Source organism: Pecten maximus, chromosome 19 (genome assembly GCF_902652985.1).
Source record: "Pecten maximus chromosome 19, xPecMax1.1, whole genome shotgun sequence".
In the NCBI taxonomy this organism is placed as follows: domain Eukaryota; kingdom Metazoa; phylum Mollusca; class Bivalvia; order Pectinida; family Pectinidae; genus Pecten; species Pecten maximus.
This window is the reverse complement of record NC_047033.1, coordinates 5487983-5507939: the sequence shown is the minus strand read 5'-3', so window position 1 is coordinate 5507939 and position 19957 is coordinate 5487983. Positions and strand designations below refer to the sequence as shown.

Genomic DNA, 19957 nt, shown 5'->3' with positions numbered 1-19957 from the left:
GCTACATGACAGGAGACATACATTTGATGTCAACGTGTTTTAAATTAAGTACAGTTAAAACATAAAACCAACATAAATATCACATGCAAATGAGGTGTGAATGACCTTGTATGTATTGTTATAAAATGAAAGACAGCCACGTGGTAACGAAGTCAAGGACTAGCGTATCACGTTCCTGTATTGCTACAGTGTTAATAACTCACAGGACCTTTCGATATATGTAAATAATTTCGTAAGTGAATATTTTCGTCATAATGAGGAAGCTTGTTGCAATTTCTTTATGGTATTAAGGAAGCTGAAAAAATCCATATCAGTAATTGTTTGGTGTTAACCTTCTATACGTTTACAAGTTGCTGGACTTTAAGTCCGTTGGATCAATAATTGGTGGTATTATATGCTATCAATCGCACTTTATTTCCAATTTAATAATGCCTACTAACATTAAAAGGTTTTTTAGGTGGATGTGTAGTAAATGTGTATAAATATGAGATGAAGTCAATATCAAACATCATGAACATCATGTACAAACTCATTTGGATCTTTCTAAATGATTTCGTCTTCAACGTTTAGTATTAAGCTTATATTTGTTCAAGTGTCTCCTCGCAAATGTATTCTTGTGGTACAAATTGTGTCCTCTTTTATCGAGTAAGAGTCAGAATTACGGTTTCATTATTTGGCATTATTATCTATTAGTGACATGGTATGGAAAAATATCAAGTCTAACAAGAAATATCAAATATTATAAAAAAGATGACGGCATAGATTAACGAACTAATGCGTTTCAGCACGGTTAACAAAATTATATTACGGTTAACAAAATTATATCAGTTTGAATCATTTTTGGTGATAATAAGACTGCATTTGAATCAGGAATATATGTGTCATTTGAAAAGATACATCCACTAATTCAGCTTGCATTCAATCTTAACTTTGTTTCGTTTTTAACTGCATATCTGCATTTTGCATTTACCGCTACATTGACCAATCAAATACTTCATATTGACCAGTAACGCCACCTGTCGCGTCATATCCGGGACCAAAAGAATATTATTCGGCTATGCCAAAAAAAGTGTATCATGTGAGGAGAAGCCGAACCTGACACAAGTCTTTTAACTTTTTAGACCTGATATCTCTCCGTAACAGGCCACTAACAAGCTGTGTGTGTAACGAATTTATCCCGCTGAAAATGTATACCTATGTAATTGATTAGAAAATAAAAAATACTTCCAAACGTTCCTCATCATCCTTGATGTCGCGCGAAGCGTTGATGAGAAGGCATGCTTACAATTGGCTGGAGAGTTCTTTCAGGAACGATAACTTGCTACTCACATGGAACTGATTTCTGGTGACATGATGTTACAAGCGTAGCATGTTTGATGTGAGAGTTGTCATAATGGCAGGTACTACTCCGCATATAGCACACCCTTTACATATTTAACGCGGGGAACTTGGTATCTCTACGTTTACGAATGTCATGTTTTCTGATGTAAAGTTTTTTTTCTTGTATCACTAAACTAAACTATACTAAATTACACAGGACACTTTAGCGACTGCATTTAAAAAAAAAAAGTTGTTATGTAGTGGTACAAAACAAAGATATCTCCATCATCAATCGGATGTGTGATCGAGCTGAGAACGGGACCATTTAATGAGGTCGTATACATTTATTCCGTCAATGCACAGTCAGCGATGCGAATCGTGCAGGCTTGTATTTGATACTGTATTAGACAAGTCTATGAGACAACTGGTCCTATTTCTTCTTCGGTAAAATGCGTGTGTTTAAATAGAGGAGAGTTCATGGTACGACGCTCTTTGGCGGAAATAAAAGTTCCGTTGCATTTTAATGAAAAAAAAAGAAAGAAAAAAAAACAAGAAGCAATTTATGTAATTAACAAATAAGCGAAATATAAAAAGAAAATAATTATTACACAAGAAAATAAATTACAGTGCGTATTTGCAGCTTTCCGTAAATTCCAACAGTCGATCATTTCTTATATAGAGTTGCATGTTATATACATCAAAGACGCCATGTTAATTCTGATGTCATAATGGTCTCGGAAAATTGCAGTACTTACATAAATGTAGTACTTGTCGCAATTAGCGAATACACTGTTTTATGTTCAAGGTAAATACCGAAGATAAAAAAAGAGATAAAGATCGAGACATAGGAGCTCGACACTTTGTTATGACGAACAAAATATTTAACCCGAGGATCAGACTCCGGATCACAGATAACCAAGATAACTCAGGGGAGATAACTCACTGTGGTATGCCTTTATTCCATTCTTATGCACGAGTTAAGCCCCTGGGTACGGAGACGAATTGATTTCAAATTGAGGGTTGAATCTGGTGTTTAACACAGAAAACAGTAACAGTTCTCACGGTACAGTTAATGTTTACACGTATATGTTTCAGACAAACAAAAGATCCCAGAGGGGTCCTAGTGCCTACAATGGAAAGTTCTTTATTGGGTCTATGTACGACTGATCTTTTCTCCACTTTTCCCAAACTTTCTTCTTAATCCTGAATCATTTGAAGACAACTGGTCCTGCATATGTAATCAGAGAAAAGTTTAACCAGAACTTTCTGAAATGATAACTAAAATTGGTAGCAATGATTTCATATATGACCTCCTGTAAACCTGTTTTTCTCTCAGTCATAAAACAAAGATTTTAAGAAACGGGAAATAACCATGAAAGTTTTTTTTATGTACATGTATTTCGTTTTATGATTATAGCATCTCCTGGCTGCCATCCGAAATACAATGCTAGTGATTTTAAACTTGTTTTGTATTTAGGTTTACCCTTTTTAATGTGTGCATTTCAAACAAAATACAGAGCAGAATACACTCACACAACTACAAATTAATAAGTTATTCGGCGAATTCAATATCGACCTAGGGAATCAGGAACTTGTGTAACTGTTCTACATGTATATTCTATGTCTATATGTGATGGTTTGTAATTTTTGTGTGTGTCTTGATAAAGGGGTGGTGCCTCGAAAATTCAGCATTTTACGTGTATATACACACGTATATATATACATCTTCGGTCCTGTCACAGACAATTAAAAGAATGTTTAGATTGAAAATGGCCAACATACATGTCATATGGTGACATTTAATATAAATTTTAAACATATTACAATTTGACAATACAAAAAAAATACTTCCATAACACATTAATTAAAAAACGTCTAAAATAAACATCTCAATATGACGATGGTAGTAAATTACAACAAAAGCCTGTGAGGGGGTTGCAAAACTCCGCCCTGCCCTGCAGGTAGGGCGTAAGAATTGTACCTGCTGCCCCCATTGCATGATCGTAAAAGGCGACTAAATTTGGGATCTTATCTTTTCCATTCTTTCTGAACAACTTTCTTCTTCCTAATGTCTCCCTTGACAATGCCCCACTTTTGGCCTTTAGTTGAGCGTTCGCCCCTGTGAGGAAGGCTTTGGGTTCTGTCCTCTGGCCGAGACATACCAGAGTCTTTAAAAATGGTAGTTTCTACTCCTGCTTAGCGCTCAGCATATTTGGAGTGGGACGACTGGTTCGCCCGTTGTCAGTATAATGTGACCGGGTGGGGTGTGCTGCTGGATGTCTTCGGCAGTATGCTTCAGTGAGGTAGCACTATAAATCGGCAAATGTTCCGGCCTATCACAAGGAGACTTAACACGAACATACCACAGCCTCCCACAACACATATACGCATTCACCGCACGCACGGGAGGCCGTCCTTAAATGACCTTAGATGTTAATAGGACGTTAAACAAAAATAAACCAAACCAAACTCCGCCAAACTCAAAACAGTTACAAAAATAAGAAGATTACAGAACAAGAGAAGGAAGTGGGTGGGTTGAGTGAGAAGACCTTATATTTACACGCAAGTAATGTTAAAAGTAGGTGACCGATGATTAACTAGGTGAGGACAATTTTTCATCACATTATCATAAATATATGTAATTTATAACTTAATATCATGACAAGACATGTCGTGTCGACATTCTCCATGAACGTAAGGGTTTCTCAACCACTTCGACAATATCTAGCCTTTAGACGGAGATAAATACATGTGCACCATTTTAGTTTACTTTCTCTTCTCGAAACGTGTTTACTGCTTCTTGAATATACTGAAATGTTTATTTTGCTTTTCATTTTACTGACATTTGATGCAATTGAGCTATTACGTAGATTAAAGCACATATTGGAGCAAAATAGTTTTTTCGTCTGTTATGTCTGGGTCTCTCTGTTAACTTCTATTATATCCGTTTCACATGTGCCGCCCGGATCGGGAAGGATCATCAGGATGTTGTTTCACCGACAATTTAAGCTGAGCTGGGAATATTGAGATAGAATATTGTCCAAAACACACCTTCATTTAAACACGATTCCTCTATATACAGTTATGTAAGGTATTTCTGTGTGAATTACTGCTGCAATTTAACGTGAATATTCTATTATGGTCTCATTTTGATTATAAATTTATTTGCGCTAATTCACCATTACGTATATGCAAAGTTTATTGTTAGTACACTTTCCTGGAGGACATGTTTTCTTCATAAATCTTCCTAATATTAACGTTCCCTTATCTCGACGTCACGGTGTATACACATTGACCTGGACGTGTATTTATTTTCTAGCGTCCCTGATATTACGTGACATGCCAGAGAACTAACACTATCATGTTTAAGAAATGTCTTGCAAAACAATTACTGAGATAACATGTCAACATCAATTTTATCCTCACGTTTTGTGTAAGAAATCCAAAAAGATGATTCTTTATCAAATTCAGGAAATGATTTAGGAATGATGAGGGCATCTTAAAGAGTTTCAAAACTAAGAAGTTTCTGGACCTCATGACAATCCCACACAAATCAGTAAAGTAATGGGAATGAGAAAAGAAAAATCAGTTGAAAATCTTCTTGAAAGCAGCGATTCCTGCCAAAAATCATATGCCGAAACATTGAAAATGCCGAATGGATGACTTTTGAACCGAAGACCTTTTTTGAACTTTTCAAATATCTTTGTTACTTGTTATAACAACCAATGTAAGTGTTAATTTATTTTTTACATTATTAAAACAGTTAAATCAAAATATAAACGAAACATGATATATTTTGTATTTAATTTCTATAGAATTTGATCTAATTCCCTGGTTAAGGGAGGCAACTGCAAATAAGAAGTAATAAGATATTTTGGTCAGGTAAAAAATATATAATGTCTTTCAGCCAATCAGTCCAAGGAGTACTTGGAGTTTTAAAGCAGACATTTTTATTTCATCATTGACTTAGATACCAAACGCTAATTGAAAGTGACAGAGCATGTGTGACCCTAAAAAACAAAACAAAACAAAAACAACTTTACGTCAACACACGGCAGCTCGGCTATTGCGCCTGCGCGACACATAACTATCAAGACTAATGCAGAAATTGCATAGCATACCTTATGTACTCACGTTAGACTCACCCGGACCTTAGAATGTGTATGTAATGAACTCCGAATGTGTCATTTTTACTGAATTGTAATACACACAAGGGAAGGTCCAAATACACAAAAGGAAAGGTCTAAACACACACAAGGAGAGGTCCAAATACACACTAGGAAAGGTCCAAATACACACTAGGGAAGGTCCAAATACACAAAAGGAAAGGTCCAAACACACACAGGGAAAGGTCCAAATACACTAGGAGAGGTCCGAATACACACTAGGAAAGGTCAAAATATACACTAGGAAAGGTCCAAATACACATTAGGAAAGGTCCAAATACACACAAGGAAAGATCGAAATACACACTAGGAAAGGTCCAAATACACACAAGGGAAGGTCCAAATACACACAAGGAAAAATACAAATACACACTAGGGAAGGTTCAAATACACACAAGGAAATGTCCAAATACACACAAGGAAAGATCCAAATACACATTAGGAAAGGTCCAAATACACACAAGGGAAGGTCCAAATACACACAAGGAAAGGTCCAAATACACACAAGGAAAGGTCCAAATACACACAAGGAAATGTCCAAATACACACAAGGAGAGGTCCAAATACACACTAGGAAAGGTCCAAATACACACCAGGAAATGTCCAATACACACTAGGAAAGGTCCAAATACACACCAGGAAATGTCCAAATACACACTAGGAAAGGTCCAAATACACACTATGAAAGATCCAAATACACACAAGGAAAGGTCCAAATACACACAAGGAAAGATCCAAATACACACAAGGGGAGTTCCAAATACACACAAGGAAAGCACAAGGGAAGGTCCAAATACACACAAGGAAAGGTCCAAATACACACTAGGGAAGGTCCAAATACACACTAGGGAAGGTCCGAATACACACTAGGGAAGGTCCAAATACACACTAGGGAAGGTCCAAATACACACTAGGGAAGGTCCAAATACACACAAGGGAAGGTCCAAATACACACTAGGGAAGGTCCAAATACACACTAGGGAAGGTCCGAATACACACTAGGGAAGGTCCAAATACACACTAGGGAAGGTCCAAATACACACTAGGAAAGGTCCAAATACACACAAGGGAAGGTCCAAATACACACTAGGAAAGGTCCAAATACACACTAGGGAAGGTCCAAATACACACTAGGGAAGGTCCGAATACACACTAGGGAAGGTCCAAATACACACTAGGGAAGGTCCAAATACACACTAGGGAAGATCCAACCCCCCCACCCCACCCCCCTCCCCACTCCTCAGTGTCAGTATCAGTGAACGTCAGAATCCCCCAGAATATCACGTCTAGTTACAACATTCCCGAATCAACGCTCTAATGATTTCAGAAACAGCGTGTTAAATTATTTGAGTAAAACCTAAGTAGATTGTTTTTTCTTTCTTAAAATCTATAATCGATGATTCGTCACTTTTAATATCCGAAATACTGGCATATCGACTGTAATTAAGACGTTTTACATAGAAATTAATTAACACGTTATATAAAATAATCCCATTCGTCTTTTTTTATAGGAAATACGTACTACATGTACGTACTACTATTTTCGTGTCATATTAGAATAAGTTTTTTTTATAGCACATCATTTATCGAAATAAAATGACTGTTAATAAAACATTTATTTTCAAAGCGATCATTGCTAAAAATAACTGCTTGAAAATATTATCATCTTAATATTTTAATAAAACGTATAAGCATGAGCTCGTACAAACGTATTTCTTTTAAAACAGGAAATTAATACGAGAAATAAATCAGAGTTAACTCCCCTCTTACAGTTATCAACTCAATCACACGGAGAATAATACAAGCGTATTATACCTCGAGCATGCGTAGTCACCTGATTTGATCACGTTCTGTGAAAATACATTGATAGAGGCCACATGTTTTTTTTGTTTGTTTGTTTCTGTTTTTGATTTTTGTTTTGCTATTGTTTTTGTCTCATTGAATGTCATTTTATATAATGAAGTAAAAAACCTAGAAAAGGGCTTTATATAGGTATTTTACAACGTTTTCGTAACAATAAACGTTGAATTTTCTACCGAACGATTCAGTACGATCGCGAGGTACACCCATACAAACCCATTCGTCCGCAACGTGACAATGACCTTCAGGGTGTTACTATTTATATAATACACAAGTGAGTTAAGGTGGTTTGTAACAAAGATTAATGGAAGAGCACATCTTATCTACTGTGTGATGATGAATGTGTTTAAAGTATGAGCTGGCCTAGATGGAAAGGATTCCGTTCACTGTAAGTAAACAAATTTGTTATTTTTTAATTATGTATATTGTATTCTTTGAAATTAATAATTTAATACTAGCGTTACAATCAAATTATAAACAAGGTATTCAGATGAGTCGATACTAATTCTGCTTTCTAGATAATTCTTAGTGTTGTATAATTATTAGTCCCCTACCGGTGAAACCGGGGGGGGGGGGGGGGGGGGGGGGGGGGGGGGGGGGGGGGACTTTAGGTTTTGCCTGCGTCCGTCTGTCTGTCTGTCAGTCCGTCCGGTTAAAGTTTTGGTTAAAGTTTAAAAACATTGTTTTCATTTTTTGAATTTTTTGTAGTATTATGAACGTCCGTCTGTCTGTCTGTCAGTCCGTCCGGTTAAAGTTTTGGTTAAAGTTTAAAAACATTATTTTCAGTTTTTGAATTTTTTGTAGTATTATGAACGTCTGTCTGTCTGTCTGTCAGTCCGTCCGGTTAAAGTTTTGGTTAAAGTTTAAAAACATTATTTTCATTTTTTGAATTTTTTGTACTATTATGAACTTAACTTTTTTCTCTGTATTCTTCAGGTTAAAGTTTTATAATGGCACACCATTCACTTAATAATGGTATAAGGATGCTGATTCTTTGCATAGAGGTTCTTTGGATGTGTGGCATTACTTTTTTATGGTTAAAAGTGAAAAAAATATTTTCATATTTTGAAATTTTTGCCATATTATAAACTTAACTCTTTTCTCTGTTTCTTCAGGTTAAAGTTGTATAATGGCACACCACTTAATAATGGTATAATGCTGATTCTTTGCATAGAGGTTCTTTTGGTGTGTGGCATTACTTTTGTACAGTTAAAAAGGAAAAAAAAGTATTTTTTTTTTTTTTATTTGTTTGCCATATTATTAACTTAACTGTTATTGCTGTATTGAGGTTAAAGTTTTGGTTAAAGTTTTATAATGGTATTAGGATGCTGATTCTTTGCATAGAGGTTCTTTGGGTGTGTGGCATAACTTTTATACAGTTGAAAATGAAAAAAATATTTTCATTTTTTGAAGTTTTTTTCCATAATATGGACTTAACTGTTTTCTCTGTATTGAATGCTTCACTGATGTGAGATTCTTTTGGAATAAAATCAGTGTACTACTATGCTGTGCTATGCAGAATTATGTTTATATTTCAATCCAAGGCTGTTATTACACATTTCAATTTAAATTCACTTTAGATTCTTTTATTCTATACAGTAGACATACCAAAAGAATACCTGAATATCTTTTATGGGCAGGAAACATTGTTTATTCACCCCAATAGAGTTGAATTTACACATTGTTTGGAATGAACTTATTTTCATAAAATGATCATGTTTCAGTTGTGGCTAAACTTTTTTACTCAAATTTGGCTAAAGTTTTAACTTGGGGGCACCGGTAGGGGACATGTATTGGTTTAGCAATACTCACAGAATGCTTGTTAAAACATAAAGATATTGAAGCTAGATACTTCCCGTACGTTTGAGACACTCATGGGACATTTATATATCATATATAGGAAACTAATTAATTTATAGTGTTGATACACCTTATCTATTGCGTTTCCTGATCGTCATTCTGAATTTCCTCAAATTCGCCCCCGAGCTTGACGGACTAGTCCTATAAGGCTGTTTTATATTTAACTTCAGAGGTTATTGGTTATTTCATTGAATTATTATTTAATGATGAAATGTATATCAGTGTCATTTAACATTAGTGTAATGTCATGTAATACAAATAAAAACAAAAACAAAAACAAAAAATCTTCAACTCCGTTATTGAGTCTCGAGTCCGTTCACAAAACCAGCAGCCCAGTTCCTGGATACATCGATTTTATTCTCACAAAAGTAGAAAACTACATTCCGTTGGCAGTCAGCTTTGTAGGAAAAAAATATATCAAAAATAAAACATTCATAGTTCGATTTGTTTCTTGAAAAGAATGCTTCTTTGGTTGATTTTTCCAATGTTCGTCAAACTTATATTCAAATGCATTGGCAGTGTTTGCATTTGCTACATTTGACGGAAGCCTGTTCCATGCAACGACAGTTTTCTGTGAAAACGAATATTTTCTAACATTTAATCTCGAAAGTTCTTCAGTTTAAACTGTGTTTTATTTGTCAATTTCAATTTAATTTTATATTTATAACATACACTTGTATAAATGATACAAAAAGGAATCAGAAACAAGTGTCAAGACACTTATATAAATTTGACACATATAGATATTGAGGTCATACCCCCGCGTTGAGGAACCTTCCTTTATTTTAAAAATACCTGACGCTTCACAACCATATTTCCGGGCAGTATATTATAGACTTCTATCAAATTGCGACGTGATAACATTACACATTACTGGTATATGTGATATGCTTTGTACACAGAATACGGATCGCAGAAACACAAAATCACGTGTTCAAAAATCTTTAGAAATATACAGATTTGTACATCTACTTAATATTTTATCTTCATTTTGTTCAATATATGTACCGGGTATTTATATATATATATATATATTTGTAAAAAATGTTTATTTATTATACAGCGAGACTAGTTCATGTAACATAGCCTGAAAACAAATAATCTGCTAAATAATTCTTAATAAATGTATTTGATAAAATACACGTATCATTAACAATATACGGTATTCGTCGTCAAAGTTTAAAACTCTTTCTAAGGAGAATAAATATTTTACTCTACTATTGATATTTTTTAACATAAACAATAGAAATTATAAATACATGTGCTAAAACATAATACTTCCAATCTATAAGACAACAAAATTCTCATGTATATTGCATTTTGGGATAAAATTATCAGAAGCTGCTTTGGCAAAACTATCGACATACGAAAAAGGTCAAGGTCACACAGACCTGGGTAGTTCACTTTTTTTGGAGCTCAGACAAAAAACCTATTTTCACCGATTTATTGTTAACTGTGTATGATCTTTTTTGAACACTGTTAACCAACACTACGCTTACCTGGATTGACCTGGACTACACTGACTATATTCTCTTTATGTACTGTGTTATCTACTATACAAAGGAGTAAATATGCCTACCGGCAATCGTGATAGAAATGGTAGTACAAAGTCCGGATCTGAGAAAACCATTGATGAGAGACTAGAGGAAATAACTGAAAGTCTGTCAAATGTAGTTACTAAGCAGTATATGGAGGAAAGATACAACAAGCTAAAGGAAGCTATTAGAGCGGAGAACAAACAACTGGTAGATGAGCTGAAGGAAGGGTATATGATCTTGAGACAGAAAATGAAAATGTACGCCAGACTGTTAGTAATCTTGAGGGACAAGTTGCTGAACTGCAAAATTCGAATGAAATCATGGAGGCCAGGAGTAATGATTTAGAACAGCATGGTAGAAAAAACTCACTCAGAATAAATGGCCTAGAAGACGAAACGAAGTGATAAAAGCCCGGTACAAGTTGAAAAAATCTGGTATTATTATTTTCGAGGATCCCACAAGGACCAATCAACGGATACTGGCGGATGCTTACAAACTTTCCTGTGTCAAAAACTCTTTTAGTATCGACGGAAAGCTCTTTGCCATACTATCAAACGGAAAAAAGAGGAGACTTTCACTGGCTACTCGACTCACCGAAAAATTTTTGAAGAACGACTCAAACTTCCAGTAGACTTTTAATTTCAATGGATAATATGTCGGTATGGAACTTTGGTACCACGGTGCCGCCAGGAATTCATTCCTCCTGGTTAATACCGATAACTTTTGACAGTGTTTGGAGTTTACTGAATTGGTAATATAATGTGTACGCGTGTGTATATGTGTGGCTTCTTAGTGTGTGGCGTGTATTCTATATGTGACTACGGGATTTACATTTCTGTAACACCAGGTAAGATGTGGCATTTTTGTATATATAACCTGTGATTTTTTCATCTGTCTTTGTTCAAAATTCTATGCACATTCCAATATGTGGAAATATATATCTAAAAGTGCATCTCTTTGGAGTCTGTCCATTATATTATCAGTAATATGTGGCGGAAGAATCTTGCCCTGTATAGAAGTACATTTCTTTCAAATACCAATGTTCCTTTTTTATTCATCCACTGTTTTTAAATCTAGGACTTATTCAGTCATGCTTGTTAATTTCTTGCCAGTCTCCTTGACTACGTACATGTATATACGTTATACTGGTTGTTTGTGGCATAAGAGTAAATAGTCTATGCCGTTCAGCTATTCAAAACATCTAAAAACATGATAACATATATAGCTATTAGCTCTTTTCACATTTGACTGTCTTTAAAAAATACATATGAAAAACAAAATATTTTCCTGTTATCTAGTAATCTTATGCTTGCAGATGTACACAGCAAATGTATGTTATTACTTCCGGTGGTTTCAATAACGTTAATGAATACCCAGTCATTACAAAGCGTTTACAAAACGATCCTTATATTTTGTATGTGGCACAGTATAGGCTTGGTCTATCATGATAAATGATCTTCACAGTTTAGACAATGATAAACTTACTTATGTATTTTTCTGCGGTAGTATAAATTATTTTAAACATATTTTACCACTCATGAACTCTAAATATGTTAGACCAATTTTAGAATATGCAGATGTTGTTTTGGATAATTGTACTACTGCAGAGTCGAAATTACTTGAATCAATTCAAATTGAAGCAATGAAAATTATAACTGGATTAAGAAGTGGAACATCTCATCATAAACTTTATATTGAAACTAATTTAGAACCACTTATCGAAAGACGTCGCAAACATAAACTTATCCTAATGTATAAAATATTGAATAAAATGACTCCTGAATATTTATTTGATATTGTTAGACCCTATATTAATAATAATCCTCCACATCATAATCTCAGAAATCATAGATTCTTTAATATTCCTCGATGCAGAACAAACTTGTATGATAACAATCTAATTAAAATCTAGACGGTCAATTATCACTACGATACATGAACATCTAACAATATCCCATAAGGGGTCACGTTCTGATGACCTCTGAGATGTGTGTATTTCACTTTCAGGGCGAATTGGCATTTTGTCGACGTCATCGAAGCAAAACATTTCGTCACAGCATGCATCTGATGCAAACCATTTCGGCACAGTATATAGCTATATGCTGTATGGGACGAAATGACTTGAAACAAATTGACAGATTATACAAGCTATGCACTCTAGTCATGCTAATTCGGACATATAAAATTCACTTCCAAGATTCTGGAAGTAGTCTTTTGATTGGCTAATCCAAAAGGTCACCCTGACGTGACCCCTGATGGGATGTTGTTAGATGTTCATGTAACGTAGTGAGAATGACCATCTAGATTTTAATTAGATTGGTATGATAACAGCTACTTCATTGATGTCATGAAAATTTGGAACTCCCTTGAAGCAGACTTAACTAGTGCTCCTTCACTGATCATTTTAAAATCAAAATTGAATAGAAATAGACCTTTAAACACTGATACTACTCATTTATTTAAAATATGCTCACCTAGAAAATTAAATATCACTCTTTGCCAATTAAGAAACTCTGCTAGCAACTTAAATTATCACAGATTAATAGATCATCTAATTCCAAATTCAGCCTGTTCCTGTGGTTATTATTCTGAGGATCTAGAGCATTACTTCTTCTACTGTCCAAATTACAACCATATAAGGCACTTTATACATGACATATTTATACAAGTTGGTTTTATAAATATTAACTTATTAACATGTGGTAACTATGAACTTTCACTTGATCTTGATAAATTTGTATTAAGTAATGTAGAAAGATTTATAACTAATTCGAGAAGGTTTTAATTCTCTTTTATTTCTCTTTGAATCAATTAATTATATAATATTTCATTGATATGTATGTTTATCATTATAATTGTTCAATAAAATACTCTTCTTTCTCACCGTCAGGTACATTTTAGGTGAAGCGCTTTTGCTTTACAAAGTCTTGTATAATTATCTATTTTCTATATACAATGTATATAAATAAAAATATTTCCTGAACTTTCGATACTTTTTAACTATAAATTATTCCATTAAACTATGGATGACTACTTAATTTATTACAATGATGTGTGTATGAGTGTATGTGCAAGTGTTACAAATAACCCTAATTATATAGTTCTATTGTTCAATTTGTCAAGAAAAATTCTATCAATATTATTTTATCAAAATGTCATTTATGTGGGAGAAGACTGATATAGGCAAAGCCTGTTGTCAAATCCCTTTGTACTATAACATCTTGTATAATAAAATCTGTTGAAATGAAATGAAAGAGTAATAGTCTATGCCGTTCAGCTATTCAAAACATCTAAAAACATGTATATCTTTATTCTATGTGCAGAAATATTAGCTATCAAATTATGACATAATGAAAATATAACAGGCATTGCAGTCAATAGAAATCCAATCCTACTCTCACAATACGCAGATGATACATCTTTGGCATTAAACAGAATCAGTTAATGAACTTAATTTATATGCTAAAATTTCTGGTCTTAAAATTAATGTTTCAAAAACACAGGTAATTTGGATAGGTAGTAAAAAGTTCAGTGATGATACCTTCCTACCAGATCTTAATTTGCAATGGGGCAAACACAAATTCACGCTCTTGGGGATTGCATTTCATGTCAACGTACATGAGATATCAAAACTGAATTTCGACAAAAAACTAATTAAATTAAAGTCACTACTTAAAACATGGAAAAAAAGAGCTTTGACTCCTATCGGTAGAATCCATATTATTAAATTGCTTCTCATTTCACAATTAAACCATCTTTTTATTTCACTCCCTAGTCCTGACGAACAGTTTACTTCAACCCTAAATTCCATTTTTTTTGAATTTTTGTGGAATAGCAAAACAGATAAAGTAAAAAGAGATATTATTGTTCAAGATTATCTAAATGGTGGTTTAAAAATGATAAATATAAAAGCTTTTATAGATTCTTTAAAATTATCTTGGGTGAGAAGGCTTTTTCAGACTACAGCCAAATGGCAAGCTATTTTGAAAAGTTACATTGACATTGACTTGCTAGCCAATTGTGGCAATGATTATGTGCAGAAAGGTGTAGTAATATATTCTGGGCTGATGTGTTTAAAGCCTGGTACAATTTAAATCTATCAATCGAAAAAAATAGCATTATGAAAGATTCTATCCTAAAAACACCACTATGGTTTAATAAAAATATAACTGTTGGCCAGAAATCAGTGTTTTTTAAGAATTTCTATAACAAAAACATAATTATGGTAAATGGTATCAGAGCATAATACTGGATGTTTTCACACCCTCCAAGAAGTAACTCGCATATATCAAGTAAAAACTAATTTTCTTCAGTATCATAGCCTTTTGTCAGCAGTAAGAAAGTTCTTGTCTTCAAAAGAAATTCCTGTATTAAAAATCCCATATCCTTGTTTGCCAATGAACATAGAATTATTCATGAAACACAGAAAAGGCTCAAAGGATTTCTATAATATTTTCATAAAAAATAACACTGTTCCTACAGGTAAAAAGAAGTGGAATGAAGTTTTCAACTTGAATGATACAATATGGACTAGGATATTCAAGATTCCCTTTATTGTTACAAAAAATACCAAACTTCAGTGGTTTCAGTATAGAGTAAATCATTGCATCTTAACCACAAACTCTTTTCTTTTTAAATCACAGCTCGTAATCTCTCCCCTTTGTACTCTATGCAATTCTGAAATTGAAACTATCATACATATCTTGTGGGAATGTTGTGAAGTTCAGAACTTATTAGAAAGTCTTAGAATATTATTAGATGTTCTTTTTATCCCATTTAATTTCAATAAGCAATCTTTTATCTTTGGATTACTATCTCAACATTTTAATAACTGTAAAGTTGACAATGAAATTCTCCTTGTTATCAAACAATATATTTTTAAAATGCGATGTTTTCACAAGTCTTTAAACATCAATGGTCTGATAAGTGCTCTTAAACAATATTATGAGACACAAAAATTTATTGCAAATAGTAAAGGAGAAGCCTGTAGGGAAAAGTTTGAAAAAGAGTGGAAAAACTGGGGGAAAATCTCTTATAATTACCATATCTCTTTCTTCTCCAATGCTGTGTTGCTGATACCCATTAAATAAGCAGTTAATAATTACTTTCCATCTCCTATCATACAATGTATAATTAAATTTTATGTATTAAATTGTCCCATCCTTCTTTGTCTATCTCCCCCTCCCCCCTCCTTCCCTGTTTCCCAATTGTGTGTGTGCATGTAAGTGGTATTCATCAGTGTGGAGCGTGGTCAATCCTGCTGATGACTCAGTTGACAGAAACTGAGCTCTCGGCAGGATTGATCAGGCTACCAGGAAACTGAATATGTATGTGAGTGTGTATGTGTGTTTATTGGAATATATACACATTTATAGGAGTTTGTATGGTTTTCTATGTATTTACCTTTGTAGTTGATGATGATGATATTATGATGAAATTATGAAGATGATTAGTATGATGATGAAATTATGAAGATAATTAGTATGATGATGAAATTATGAAGATAATTAGTATGCTGATGAAATTATAAAGATGATTAGTATGATGATGAGACTATAATGATGAGAATATAATGATGAGAATGTGATGAGATTATGATGATGAGAGTATGATGATGAGAGTATGATGAGATTATAATGATGAGAGTATGTTGATTTGTATGATGATGTGATTATGTGGTGATGATGAGTATGATGATGAGGATGAGGATGCTATTAGGATGATGAAAGATCTTGAGCTCGAGGATTGATATGATAATGATGATAATTGTAAACCATACATTCTGGAACTGATATGTGTATGTGTGAGGATGTGTGTGTGTGTGTGTGTATGAGATTATTATCTACATGTATTATGTATTAAAAATGTCTTCAAAAATAAAAATAAAAAAACAAAACAAAAAAACTATCGACATGCAAATCTTTGAGGGCATATCTATCATCTCTGTATGAAGTCACTGACATGATAGTTGTTGATCACATATATGTTATTTACATCTGAACTCAATATTAGCATACCACTAGTATCAATAATGTTGTAATTATTAAAGAATCAGATTCAATGAGGTTAACATCCATGATATCTATCTTATATAACGGAGGTAAAAACGTCGGTGATATGAACAAACGTGATTTCAGTTTGTTAGAGAGTCTTGAAATAGATAGTCACCTTTTGGTGTAATAAACATTGCAATCTAAACGAAGACGGGGGACTTTTCATCAATATTATTATATGTCCAAATTCCAGGCAGAATACCATACAGGTTAACTGAATAATTTTGAAATAAATCAAGATTCAAAATCAAAAAGAAATAATAATAATAAACTAAAAAATAAAAAGAAGATAACAGAAAAAAAAGACTGTTTGTAAATCTTTGCAGGGTATGTGGGCCAATTTTCATATGGAATTAAGAAACGTGGTTAATAAATTTAGCAATAGTTTAAAACGAATTTTAGATTATTTTTTCTTATATAAGGGAGACAACATTATTTGAATTTGTCGTCAAACTACAATTTCCCAACAATAAGAAAGTTCATTTGCATGTATGTGCATTTTAAATTATTCAACGGGGTTATTCCATAGTTGATCAACATACATATATACATATAAATAAATATGTAAATCATGTTGTTTGCATTCGTTTTTTGTTGAAACAGTTAGAGGTAAAACGTCACGTTATTTTTTATGATGCTAACATTATCCATACTAGATAATTTTGATGATTTTGATTTCGAGTAAGCTCTTCACGGAAAAAGACATGCAATAATTTTGATACGACTGCTTTTCCGAGTTCACGTTCACAGTTTACATATTCATTAGCAGATCTACATGCCTGTTAACAGTTTGTTATTGGTGCTGTTAATGTGTGTTAGCTGTGAAAATATGATAGAACATCTGCGTCGTGACTCCGTTACAGCAATATATCTGGAGGAATAGTCATCAGTCTTCACTTCCAACATATATCCTGATGTCAGAACAACGTGAACTGTAGCATTTCAAACAACAACAAACCTAGTAGTACCAATAACACCAAGACCTACCAGTACCAATAACACCAAGACCTACCAGTACCAATAACAACAAACATAGCAGTATCAACAACTTCAAACATAGCAGTATCAACAACAACAAATATAGCAGTATCAACAACAACAAACTTAGCAGTATCAACAACAAACATAGCAGTATCAACAACAACAAACATAGCAGTATCAACAACAACAAACTTAGCAGTATCAACAACAAACATAGCAGTATCAACAACAACAAACATAGCAGTATCAAAAACAACAAACATAGCAGTATCAACAACAACAAACATAGCAGTACCAACAACAACAAGACCTACCAGCACCACCAACAACAAGATCTACCAGTACCAACAACAACAAGACCTACCAACACCACCAACAACAAGATCTACCACCACCAACAACAACAAGACCTACCAACAACAACAAGATCTACCAGTACCAACAACAACAAGATCTACCAGTACCAATAACAACAAACATAGGAGTACCAACAACTTCAAACATAGCAGTATCCAAAACAACAAACTTAGCAGTATCAAAAACAACAAGCATAGCAGTATCAACAACAACAAACATAGCAGTATCAACAACAACAAACATAGCAGTATCAACACCAACAAACATAGCAGTACCAACAACAACATACATAGCAGTATCAACAACAACAAACATAGCAGTATCAACAGCAACAAACATAGCAGTATCAGCAACAACAAACATAACAGTATCAACACCAACAAACATAGCAGTACCAACAACAACATACATAGCAGTATCAACAACAACAAACATAGCAGTACCCACAACAACAAACATAGCAGTATCAACAACAACAAACATAGCAGTATCAGCAACAACAAACATAACAGTATCAACACCAAACATAGCAGTATCAACAACAAACATAGCAGTATCAACAACAAGAAGACCTACCAGTACCTACAACATCAAACATAGCACAAAAAAAGCAACAGACATAACAGTACCAACAAGGACAATTCTAGTAGTATCAACAACAACAATTAACAACAAACATAGCAGAACAAACAACATCAAACCTAGCACAACAAACAACAACACTCATAGCAGTACAAACAAAAACGACAGACCTAGCAGTATCAATAACAAGAAAACCTACCAGTACCAATAACAACAAACATAGTAGTATCAATAACAGTACACCTAGCAGTACAACAACAACAGGCTTCGCAGTAACAACAACAACAACAACAAACCTAGCAGTTCCAACAACAGCATGCCTAGCAGTGTCAACAATAACAAAACCTACCAGCATAAAAACCTAGCAGTACAAACAACACCAGCCCTAGTCTCACCAACAACAAAAAACTAGCGTTTCCAATAGCAGCAAATCTAGCAGTACCAACAACAAACCTAGCTGTATCAGCAACAACATACTTAGCAGAATCAACAACAACAAACTTACTGTAGCAAAACCAACAAAAACATACCTAGCAGTATTAACAAAAACATACCTAGCAGTACCAACAAAAACATACCTAGCAGTATTAACAAAAACATACCTAGCAGTACCAACAAAAACATACCTAGCAGTACAAACAACAACAATTATAGCAGTACCAACAACAACATACCTAGCAGTACCAACAACAACATACCTAGCAGTACAAACAACAACATACCTACCAGTACAAACAACAACATACCTAGCAGTACCAACAACAACATACCTAGCAGTACAAACAACAACATACCTAGCAGTACCAACAACAACATACCTAGCAGTATCAACAAGAACATACCTAGCAGAACCAACAACAAAAAACCTAGCAAAGTGCTATCATATAAGTGAACAACCGACCAATTGAAAAAAACAGATTTTTGAAACATCCCCTGTGTATAGAAAGTTGAGCCAGGGATAAATCTCTGGCAGCCACTGATTGGCCAGTATGTTATGAAGTAAACAAAATAAATATGTGACCTGATAGGTAACTATCCATAAGAAATGTTGACATAAATTCATAAGTCTGATTGAATTTTTTCCCAAAAGTTCAGGTCATAATAATTAACAGGTAAACATTGCAGATTTTTGAGAATTTTTTCTGCGAAATTCACCCATTTTAAAAATGGCTACCATGGAACAAATTTGAGCTGAAGGACCCAACTTTTTTTGATTACGTGTTATATGAGACCCTAAACT

General features: G+C 33.8%; 2 protein-coding genes across 2 annotated transcripts in view; both read left to right on the top strand.

Annotated features, from left to right (window-relative positions):
• Window positions 1-7633: 7633 nt before the first annotated feature.
• LOC117317884 (cytochrome P450 3A8-like) overlaps window positions 7634-19957 on the top strand; it is a 35233-nt gene continuing 22909 nt past the window's right edge. Inside the window, exon 1 of the mRNA XM_033872853.1 lies at window positions 7634-7734. The gene's annotated coding sequence lies outside the window, so the exon portion shown is untranslated. The remainder of the gene's footprint in view (window positions 7735-19957) is intronic.
• On the top strand, window positions 10778-18735 carry LOC117318061 (putative uncharacterized protein DDB_G0286901). The gene is made up of 2 exons (XM_033873063.1): window positions 10778-10971; window positions 18096-18735. The coding sequence occupies exons 1-2, from the start codon at window positions 10778-10780 to the stop codon at window positions 18733-18735; spliced, it is 834 nt and encodes a 277-aa protein (XP_033728954.1).